Raw genomic sequence first — 11552 nt, 5'->3', positions numbered from 1 at the left:
TATTGATAAATAAAAAAGTAAGAAGTGAAAGATGATATTTGTCAGTGGTATATCGTATTCTGTGGCTTCTTCGGAACTTTCCTGGAGGAGATTTTTATCGCGGAAAAACTTTCCACGCCAGAAATTTTCCTACATTAATTAAAATCACAATTCTTGCCTTCTTTTCCTCCTGCTCAAGGGGAAATTTTCCCTCTTGCCTTGTTCACAACAAACTTTTCCATACAATCTACACGTTCATTTGACTGCAGAGGCGGCAAAGTGATGGAGACCAGCAACGAAATGATCGCCTAAATAATTCATCGGCTGTCTTTCGATGCGAAGAGGCGGAAATGATGGGCGACGGTGTTTGAAAGCGAGGTGCCGAAGGATTGACGAGACCACTAACTTCATCAAGTCGATAAGGATACAATTATACAGTTTTCAATGGCTGGCTTCACAACAAAGACCAACACTTTGATTGGTATTGAGGAGTTACGGGCAACAAGAGGATGAGACACGGATTTCCCTTGTTAATCCACCTATCGGCCGTAGACAGACATGCTATTGGATACAGATTACTGCGCAAATTTTTTAATTTCCTTATTCAAGTCCTGAAACTTTCTTCATTCGCCAGGCAATGTTTTCTCGTGACAAAACTTCCACAATCTCATTACTTTAATGAGAGCTTAAGAAAGTTGAGAACCCTTATCGCAAATTAGTACTTAACGAACTGCATTTTTAAGCAAATATGTCAGCATTTCTCATGATTTTCAACCAAGATATGATAATTAATACTTATAATGTTTACGAGACTCCCTCCTAATCGCTTAAATTAATTGTCTATAGCTCGTTCTATTTGTGGCGAAGAATTTATCGAAATAGGATGCTTTTGTAAATATGAAAGACCGAGCAATTCTCAGAAATTCTCTTATCCTCATCTTAAAAATATTATTTTTCTGCGAATTGATATAATCCTTAGCCAAAAGGGAAACCTTAATCTTATTTATTCTCATTACAAAAAGTAGAAATAAATTTTTAAATTGCTTCTCTACCAAAATAAAAATGTTTTCAGTCGTAAAAACAATTGGACATTATTTTCTAAAGCATTCTTAGCTCTCAACTTCCTCTTCCCACTATTAAATTGACTCCAAATATCATACAAATTGTACTCTGCTCTTCTAGCAATCCTTTCCTAGCCAATTACTTAGTGAAATTGTATGTGATATAAGGCGAAAGACACAATGGAATTAAGTAGAGGCATCAGAAGGTGCGACAATGTACCATTTGTAGTGCCCCCAACTGTTCATATGTCAGCTCACAGATTCGACGCAAATCTCAAGACTGCGAAACAATGGCTCGTGGCCTTGACAGTGGGGGAGCTTTGCCGAGGGGTGATTACCACCCTTTCGGCACAATTAATCCGACAACAGAGAAAGGCTTCCAGAGTGCAAATTGCTCCATGAGAGCTCTCAGGCAGCCACTTAAAGTGAATTACTATATTGAAAGTGGTCGCGAAATTGATGTAGATTGCACAGAATTGCTGAGTAATTGAGTGGGAATCCCTTGGTTGTGTTTATCAATTTAGGCGGAGGTCGCTTTGGGCTAACGAGATCACACACATACATTATCGAGAGTAATTTTTGAGTAACACAAAGCATCTTGGCCAATTTCGGCTTCAGTGTCACTCAGATTCGTGGCAGAAGTGGGTGAATATCCTTGGTAGTGCGAAAATGATTCAGTTGCTGATCATGCTGGCCATCCTGGCCATTTATCTCTACTTCAAGTGGCACCTCAGCTTCTTCATCCGCCGCGGAATTGTTGGGCCAAAGCCTCTGCCCTTTGTGGGCAATATGTGGAGCTACGTGTGCATAAAGAAGCACTTCGGAGAGGTTTACGATGAAATGTATCAGTGAGTTATACTTTTAAATTAATCTACATCAAATCAATCAAGTATTAGCACACATAAATTTTATCGTTATTGTTTATAAATACATTTTATGTGCATATCGACAGCATTTAAATTAACTTTTTCTTTTATTAATGTCGATTGGAATTACAAGAGCCATTAATATAAAGTACTGCGAAATGTTGAATCTTTTTTATAACATCGTAAAATTGGTGCAAATACATTTCAGATCCTATCCAGAGGCAAATTACGTGGGATTTTTCAAAATGTCTCAGCCGGCAGTCCTTATGAGGGATTTGGACATAGTCAAGAGTGTTTTAGCTGGAGATTTCTCATCATTTCACACCAATGACTTCATTGTAGACGAAAAATTAGACCCACTTGCGAAAAATAATGTCTTTATAGCGACAGGAGATCGATGGAAGATGATTCGGAGTCAAGTTTCGCCCCTTTTCACCTATCCAAAAGTGAAAGCCTGCTTCCCAATCATCGACGTTGTGCGACAATCTCTGGTCAAGTACATTGAAAGTGGTCCAGAGTCAACGAATCCAAATGGAATTGAAGCGAAATCTGTAAGATACACTAAATATCTACAGAGAACAATGTTTATAACGTCATCTTTCTCTGCTTTTTCAGCTCGGAGGACGATTTACCACAGATGTTGTGGCTTCTTGTGCTTTTGGTGTCGAAGGACAGGCTTTCACGGATCCCAATTCAGATTTCAGACTTATGGCAACAAGTATTTTTGCCCCAAGTTCAGAGAATATGATAAAGTCATTTGCGACTCTCTTCTTTCCTCAATTGATAAGCATCTTTCGCGTTAGTTTCATCTCTAAAGAATTAGATACTTGGCTGAGATCGATTATTAATCAGATCATCAAGCGCAGAGATGATATTGGAGAACGTCGTCAAGACTTCTTACAAGCTTTCATTGATATGCGCAGCAAAGATAAGCAAAACAGTAATAGAACTCAATAACGTTTGAATATTTGTGTGCAAACTCATCTAAAATGCCCCTAATATTTCAGTCTTCGATGAGGACCTCATCGTTGGACAAGCTTTAACCTTTATCACGGACGGAATAGAGACTTCAAGCACTCTCATCTGCTATGCTTTGTACGAATTAGCCAGACACCCTGACGTTGTGGTGAGAATTCAGGAAGAAATCGACACGGTTTATGAACGACATGATGGCAAGATGACTGAGGAAGGAATCATGGAACTTGTGTATATGGAGCAGGTCCTCTTTGAGACCCTTCGTCTGCACTCAGCAGTATTTAGCCTGGCAAAGACGTCTACAAAGGACTTCACTTTCCCACCACAATTTCCTGACTCCCACAGATGCCTCACCGTCCCCAAAGGAACCACCATCATCATCCCAGTCAACGCCATCCATCACGACTCTCGACACTTTCCTCATCCTCACACTTTTGATCCCAACAGATTCTCAGAGGAACGGAAAGAACGTCATCGATACGCATTTCTGGGCTTCGGCGAAGGGCCTCGAATTTGTCTGGGACAGAAGTTCGGTCTATTCCAGACCAAGTCTGCACTTTCGGCCATCCTGCGACACTTCAACCTCACCCTCTCGCTAAAGTCCATCGTTCCGCCGCCGGTGTCCAAGAAAAGTTTCCTGCTCGCGTGCGAGGAAGGAATTTGGATAAAGTTCGCAAAGAGGAATGCCTGAAATTCCCTCCGGGGCACAAATAGCTTTGACCAGGGAAACATGTCGTGTCTTCTGCAAATACAGTGACAAATGGCAATTTATTAAATTCTAATTGTGGCCATTCCAACTTGATCTGTTTCCATCACTGTCAAGTGCCAATTAGCACGCCAAGAGTTGAAGGACCATCATTGTTAACCACATATTTCTTTGTCGCCCAGCACAAATGTCTGATAAGCAGCAACAAGGGAGAATTTTCCAATAAATTTCCCTCCCCATCGACATGACATCAATCAAAATCCAGCTGAGAAGTGTTTAACTTTCCCGGGAATATCGCGCAACAGAGAAGAGACACGAGATGAGGAAATGATTGTTTCTCATGCATTATTGATAAGGAAAGAAGAGAAAATTGTAATTATTTGCTGACGCAAGTGATTTTCAAGTTTCCATTTGATTACACCGTTTATTGCAAAACTGACTCATTCGAGCTTGAAAGTATATTTTTCTTCATTTATCAAAGATAACTATGTTTATTATGTAATCAAAATTGATGTACATAAGTTTAATTTTTTCCCGAACGGAGAAATCTTCAAGTGTTCGATAAATGATGTGCAAATAAAGTGATCTGATAATGAAATATTCCCACAAATCGAAGAATGTGACATTCAAAGCAAATCCTGTAAAGCCACATGAATGTCTTCAATAACTCAGGACATTCAAACATTGAGGATAACCGAAATTCTAAGCAAACAATTCCAACTCCTAAATGAACCATTATTTGCCAATTAACTAAGCTATGCATCACAATTGAATGTTTCACTCCTCTATTTGATCACCTTTACAAGCTCAAAATAGTAAATATTGTCACTCTGAGCAGTACAGAAGGGAAAATATAATAAAGTAGAGCAATGAGCTTTTAACAAGCCGGAGATAAATTGAAGCACAAGGTCTTCTTCAATCAGTATTTGGACGACTTTGTAGTGGATCAGACAGAGTTTCGGTGGCCTCTTGCCCTTGAATACGTCTAAGTGTTGATACAATTCGTGAGACTTCCCTGACCTCAACGATTGCCAGCGTATTTTAGAACTCCGTCAGCCGCGGAGAAGATTAGAAAGTCTCAGTTTCACTCAGATTCGCGGCGGAACTGGACATCTTCCGCAGTGCGATGCTTCCTTACATCCTTCTGTCGGCCATCGTGGCCATTTATCTCTACTTCAAGTGGCACCTGAGCTTCTTCGAGCGCCGCGGAATCGCAGGACCAAAACCCTTGCCCTTCATCGGCAACATGTGGGATTATGTAACGGGAAAGAAGCACTTTGGGCATGTCTTTGACGACATTTATCGGTAAGAAAAGGAGTGTTTTAATTTCAGAATAGTCATTCTCTCCAAGTGTATTGTGAGCTTCTTTGTGAACTTATTACGCGTGATTTAGAGTGTGTGATTGAATCAAATGTGAATTAAACAAGTCACAATTATCTCCGTTTTTTCAGATCCTATCCGAATGCCAATTACGTGGGAATCTATAAAATGCACAAACCCGCAGTTCTTGTGAAGGATTTAGACGTGGTGAAAGACGTTATAGTTGGAGATTTCTCCTCATTCCACGACAATGATTTCGCCCTGGATCCGAAATTAGATCCACTCTCCGTTATAAACCCTTTCTTTGCTGCTGGAGAAAGTTGGAAGGAACTCAGAGCTCAAGTGTCGCCCATCTTCACCTTCTCAAAAGTCAAGGCATGCTTTCCGATCATGAACGGAGTTTGCAACACTCTCGTTGATTGGATTAAAAACGGCCCCAAAGCAGGAAATTCAGATGGAATAGAAGTGAAATCGGTAAATATTAAGTTGAATTTCATGTAGAAATTATGATTATCGAATGTCTCTCGTTACTTAAAGCTCGGCGAAATGTACACAATGGACGTAGTCGCTTCTGCTGCCTTTGGCGTTGAAGCGCAGAGTTTCACATCTGTAATGACACCTTTTCGCGAACTCCTGATGGACATGGTCAGTCCAACATTTATAAATTCCATCAAGAATTTCATCACGCTCTTTATGCCTCAATTGGCACCAATCTTGGGCATTCCCTTCGTCTCCAAGAAACACAGCGATTGGGTTAGATCTTTCGTTGCTAATGTTGTGAAAAGAAGGACAGAATTAGGAGAGAAACGACAAGATTTGTTGCAGAACTTCCTGGATATGTTAAAGAAGGCTGAGAATGGTCTGTTTGGGCACAAATTTAACAAAATATTATTTCTGATCCGTTTTTCTTTTCTAGGCAATTTAGCTAAGTACGCTGATGATTTGGTTCCTGGACAGTCGCTTCTGTTTCTCGCTGAAGGAACAGAAACCTCAAGCATGCTGATCTGCTTCTCTCTGTATCAATTGGCTCGAAATCCTGACATTGCGAAGAGAGCGCAAGAAGAAGTGGATTCCGTTTATGAGCGTCACGGCGGAAAACTCACCGAGGAAGGCGTCACCGAGATGGAATATCTGGAGCAAATCCTATTCGAAACCCTGCGACTTCACTCAGTTGTGTTCGTATTGGCAAGACAAGCTACCAAAGATTACGTTTTTCCACCGCAATATCCTGGATCTTCTCAACGCCTCGCCATTCCAAAAGGAACGACACTCATCGTCCCCGTCAGCGCCATTCATTACGATTCTGCATACCATCCAGATCCGTATACTTTCAATCCCGACCGATTCTCTGAAGAAGGACGAAAGGAGCGCAATCGATACGCTTTTCTAGGATTCGGCGAAGGACCTCGAATTTGTATTGGACAGAAATTCGGTCTCTTTCAAGTCAAGGCAGCAATTTCATCTATTCTTCGTAACTTCAACATTTCACTGAACAAGAAAACTCACGATCCTCTCCGTATTTCAAAGAAATCTTTCATGTACGTTGCCGAAGATGGAATTTGGGTGAATTTTACAGAAAGAAAAATTGTCAAATAACTGATCAAATACACGATATTGTGGATTATAAAGAATCATATTTTAATCTGACCCACAATTCCATTTCACAACTATTTTCTGTAATATGTAGGTAATATCGGAATGCGACGAATTCTTTTGCTGGTCAGCTAAATCTGATAGAAAGTAGTAGAATATATTTTAAAAGTTCAAATAGTTTTTACCCACTCAGAAAGAAAAGTAGAGCAATGAGCTTCTAACAAGCCGGAGATAAATTGAAGCACAAGGTCTTCTTCAATCAGTATTTGGAAGACTTTGTAGTGGATCAGACAGAGTTTCGGTGGCCTCTTGCCCTTGAATACGTCTAAGTGTTGATACAATTCGTGAGACTTCCCTGACCTCAACGATTGCCAGCGTATTTTAGAACTCCGTCAGCCGCGGAGAAGATTAGAAAGTCTCAGTTTCACTCAGATTCGCGGCGGAACTGGACATCTTCCGCAGTGCGATGCTTCCTTACATCCTTCTGTCGGCCATCGTGGCCATTTATCTCTACTTCAAGTGGCACCTGAGCTTCTTCGAGCGCCGCGGAATCGCAGGACCAAAACCCTTGCCCTTCATCGGCAACATGTGGGATTATGTAACGGGAAAGAAGCACTTTGGGCACGTCTTTGGCGATATTTATCGGTGAGGAAACGAGCGTTTTTCGTTTCAGAAATGTGATGTTCCTTATATGATCCAAATAGTGATTCTCTGCAAGTGTATTGTGAGTTACGTCACAACAATCTCCGTTTTTCCAGATCCTATCCGAATGCCAATTATGTGGGAATCTATAAAATGCACAAACCCGCAGTTCTTGTGAAGGATTTAGATTTGGTGAAAGACGTTATAGTTGGAGATTTCTCCTCATTCCACGATAATGACTTTACTGTAAATCCGAAATTGGATCCACTGTTGAGTATAAATCCATTCTTTGCTTCTGGGGAAGATTGGAAAAATCTTCGTGCTCAAATATCGCCCATCTTCACCTTCTCAAAAGTCAAAGCATGCTTTCCGATCATGAACGGAGTTTGCAACACTCTCGTTGATTGGATTAAAAACGGCCCCAAAGCAGGAAATTCAGATGGAATAGAAGTGAAATCGGTAAATATTAAGTTGAATTTCATGTAGAAATTATGATCATCGAATGTCTCTCGTTACTTAAAGCTCGGCGAAATGTACACAATGGACGTAGTCGCTTCTGCTGCCTTTGGCGTTGAAGCGCAGAGTTTCACATCTGTAATTACACCCTTTCGCGAATTACTTTTGGATATGATCAGCCCAACAGTTTGGAACTCGATAAAGATGTTTTTTATACGCTTTCAACCTCAATTGGTACCGATATTAGGCATTCCTCTCGTCTCTAAGAAGCACAGCGATTGGGTTCGATCTTTCGTTGATAAAGTTATACAGAGAAGGAAAGACTTGGGTGAAAAACGACAAGATTTGTTGCAGAACTTCCTGGATCTGCTAAAAAAGACTGAGAATGGTTAGCAAATTCCTTAATCTATATATTTAAATATTGTAATTCATTTTTTTCGGTAGGAAATTTGGCAAAATACTCTAAGGATTTGATTGCTGGACAGTCTCTTTTATTCCTGACCGAAGGAACAGAAACCTCAAGCATGTTGATCAGCTTCGCTCTATATCAATTGGCTCGAAATCCTGACATTGCGAAGAGAGCGCAAGAAGAAGTGGATTCCGTTTACGAGCGTCACGGCGGAAAACTCACCGAAGAAGGCGTCACAGAGATGGAATATCTGGAGCAGATCCTATTCGAAACCCTGCGACTTCACTCCGTTATATTTATAATGGCAAGAGTGGCCAGCAGAGATTACATTTTTCCACCGCAATTTCCTGGATCTTCTGAACGTCTCGTCATTCCAAAAGGAACGATCGTTGTTATTCCAGTGAATGCAATTCATTACGATTCTGCATACCATCCGGATCCGTATACTTTCAATCCCGACCGATTCTCTGAAGAAGGACGAAAGGAGCGCAATCGATACACTTTTATGGGATTCGGCGAAGGACCTCGAATTTGTATTGGACAGAAATTCGGTCTCTTTCAAGTCAAGGCAGCAATTTCATCTATTCTTCGTAACTTCAACATTTCGCTGAACAAGAAAACTCGCGAGCCTCTTCAGATTTCGAAGAAATCCTTCTTGCCAGTGGCTGAAGGTGGAATTTGGGTAAACTTTTCCGAGAGAAACATAGTTAAATAACTAATCAAATACACGAAAATGTCAATTTTGAGTGATCATCTTTCATTGAGACCCACAAGATTCCATCAACAATGCTTTTGTATACACGATCTCTCTTCTCTGGCGTGCTTTACGAATGCGGATGCCACGAATGCTGCGTGGCTCCGGGAAGTAATCTCAAGACAGTGCTTGTATGCAGTTCTAAGTAGAGAGAATGATTCCGAAGCGTTTAAGAATTGTCAATCTCACTCTGTTCAGCAGCCTAAGGACATGCACGATTCGCCCTACGTCTTCCGCGAGCCTCTGCGGCGCATAGATGATGTGCACTGTGGACAGTACCACTTCCCTTTGGGTGATTGTGTTATGCCCACGCACGGATAGTGGAACCATTCGAAGGGACACTGCAAAAGAACCCGCACAGATTAGAATAGACTTCCCTTGTGAGAGATCTGAGCGTCTGAGACTCACGTCTTCATTGTCGCACGCCACCATGTCGCCGTACGACACTTGGTTGCAGATGCAGTAGCGCGGCTCATTGGGATCGTAAGTCCACTCGCCCTCGGGCGTCTGTTCCACCACCATCCCATTCTCGTTTATCACCACCGTGGGCGTCGTGGGCTCCACGAGGGACACTTGCGTGCTCGTGGGCGTCGACGGGAGGGACGATTGACTGTTATGCGATAAACTAGTGTTGAGTTTCCTACAAATCGAGACATGTGTTAGTCTACAAGTCACAGAATAGATGCTACTACAGGACGAATAATGTATGCAGTGCGACGGAAATTACACATTTCGCAGACCCCAAATTTAATGAATCAACTAATTTGGCAAATTTGGGGTCGTCAATGTATAAATTCGTCTGGGACTAAAGGACTCACGGTTGCTGCGAAGTGTCCGGATGGAAATGAAAATCGCGACGCGAATCTGTCGGGGATTCTTGGTAAAGGTGCGCGAAATCAGGGCGAAAAGCATGGAAACTATTCGACTTACTTCTTGTGCCTCCTCTGACTGGAGTTGTAGGAGCTGCCCTCGCGCTCCAGACCTCGCAAGCTCGCCAGATCTGTGCCCAGAAGGAGTTCATGGGCGCCGCTGCCAGACGAACTGTGAATGGCCTCATACGACGCCTTGAGACTCGCCGTGCGTCTGCCCTGTTGCATCTGCTGTGTCGCTGCAATGGCCTGGCTGGCGGCAGCCGCGATGGCATTGCCCGCTCCAATGTGCTGCAGACTGTAGCCCACTGAGGAGTTGGGCGTACTGGTCAGTGGTTGGTGATGAGACACGCTACTCGTGCTGAGATTGGGAGTCACTGGACGCACTGGTGTCTGGGAGTTGGTGATACTCAGTGCCTGACGCTTCTCCACGCCCAGATTGGTTCCACTCCCACTGTCTCTCCTCTTTTCCGTTTTGTGACGATAGCGAGAGTCTGTCCTCTGGCTCTGGGAGCTCACCGAAGGCGTACTTCCGCTGGCCAAGAGGCCGAAATAGCGATTCTCCTTCTGATGATTGCTCCCCGAGCTTGTAATACTGTTGCTGGTGCCATCCAACTCGAGGGATCGCTTCTCCAGGATCTCAGTGATCCCATTGTGATCTGCCTCAAGTTCACACTTGAATTTGTATAATTCACTGTCCAGCCGACGCAGGTAGCGCTCCACCAGATCATACATTTGACTAGCAAGTTGCACCTTCTCATCCGCATCCTCCAGGACTTTATAATAGTCTTTTCGCAGTGACTGGAACTCTGCATCCGCCTGTCCAGATTGCAATTCACTCCGGCGACATTGGGAGAAAAATACACGAACTCTCTTGTCCAGGGAATCCATATTATCTGCACAATCAAGTAAACAAATATGTGTAAATAATGAGAATTTCCCGGCATTACGCACTGTCAACTCACTCTGTACAGACAAGTCCATTTCTCTCATCTCTGTGAATCTATCCCTCAACTCTTGAGGTAAATGCTCGATCACTGTAATTAGAAAATCACAGTATTACATGAAAAGCCTCTTTTTCATTTTCCCGGGCATTTTTCCCCAAACAAAGCGCTGTCATCGTGACAGTGAGTCGATGTTTTCAGTTCCGCCATCAGTTTGACAACCTAGCCAAGCCTCATTATTTTTTCAACCCCGAAAAACGCATTTTCCATCCGAAATACTCACTCTCGAGGTAATCCTCTAAGTACAACATGGCTGCAAACACCTATTTTCACTGCTTTGCACGGATTTAGCGGCACAGAGGCTCCCAAAAGGTGCTTTTTGTGCAAAAATCCAAGCCACTAATCAATGAGTTGGTGTTTGACAGTTCAGAATGTGCTCGCCAAGCGGGTTGCCAGATGCACGATGACTGAGCAACTGCGCGGCGATATAATTTTGAAACTCAGCGACTTTTCCCTTTGCAGGAAATTTAAAAAGAAATCCGTTGAGCAGCCAGGAAAATGCGGAGGAGGAAAATCCAGGAAATAACATTGACTCTCAATGACCTCAAGGAGTACGAAGTGGCCAGGCAGGAGAGAGCAGCCACTCGTCAAGCTCAGAATGTAATGTTTTGGTGAAATCTCCAGTAATGTCCTTAGTAATCCCATGAAAATCCTTTACAGCCCACTGGAATGGCGCCTGGACAGCCGTCAACATCTTCAGGAGCCCCACTGAAGCCCCCAGCAAAGTCCAGGCTGCAGGAAATTAATGAACGCCTTGGACTTTTGTTGGAATGAGAATCTGAATAAATATTTTTTTACCATTCCAAGCATTCCAATCAATTTCTCAGTGAGCAATTTCGCGAGGCAGCTATGTGGAAAACAATTCTGATAAGGAAAAAAAACTTGGGGTAAAAGGCTTCGCCCACGCATTCGAGCTGC

At 42.7% G+C, this 11552-nt stretch overlaps 3 protein-coding genes across 3 annotated transcripts; 2 read left to right on the top strand and 1 right to left on the bottom strand.

Moving 5' to 3' along the window:
* Positions 1-1709: 1709 nt before the first annotated feature.
* On the top strand, positions 1710-6719 carry LOC132262400 (uncharacterized). Its single transcript, XM_059761672.1, has 8 exons — positions 1710-1888; positions 2115-2457; positions 2522-2846; positions 2914-3513; positions 4670-4892; positions 5039-5381; positions 5445-5766; positions 5824-6719. The coding sequence occupies exons 1-8, from the start codon at positions 1710-1712 to the stop codon at positions 6501-6503; spliced, it is 3015 nt and encodes a 1004-aa protein (XP_059617655.1). The 3' UTR covers positions 6504-6719.
* A 40-nt stretch (positions 6720-6759) lies between these two features.
* LOC132262208 (cytochrome P450 6j1-like) lies at positions 6760-8756 on the top strand. The gene is made up of 4 exons (XM_059761392.1): positions 6760-7145; positions 7259-7601; positions 7665-7986; positions 8043-8756. The coding sequence occupies exons 1-4, from the start codon at positions 6967-6969 to the stop codon at positions 8720-8722; spliced, it is 1524 nt and encodes a 507-aa protein (XP_059617375.1). The 5' UTR covers positions 6760-6966; the 3' UTR covers positions 8723-8756.
* Positions 8757-8973: 217 nt separating this feature from the next.
* LOC132262210 (inhibitor of growth protein 3) lies at positions 8974-11074 on the bottom strand. The gene is made up of 5 exons (XM_059761393.1): positions 10858-11074; positions 10596-10667; positions 9692-10526; positions 9170-9401; positions 8974-9102 (listed from the first exon to the last, which is right to left on the bottom strand). The coding sequence occupies exons 1-5, from the start codon at positions 10883-10885 to the stop codon at positions 8986-8988; spliced, it is 1284 nt and encodes a 427-aa protein (XP_059617376.1). The 5' UTR covers positions 10886-11074; the 3' UTR covers positions 8974-8985.
* Between the last annotated feature and the right edge of the window lie 478 nt (positions 11075-11552).

Source organism: Phlebotomus argentipes, unplaced genomic scaffold (genome assembly GCF_947086385.1).
Source record: "Phlebotomus argentipes unplaced genomic scaffold, Phlebotomus argentipes genome assembly contig_15, whole genome shotgun sequence".
NCBI lineage: Eukaryota > Metazoa > Arthropoda > Insecta > Diptera > Psychodidae > Phlebotomus > Phlebotomus argentipes.
Note: the sequence above shows the minus strand (reverse complement) of the source record. Positions and strands in the feature narration are given on the sequence as shown.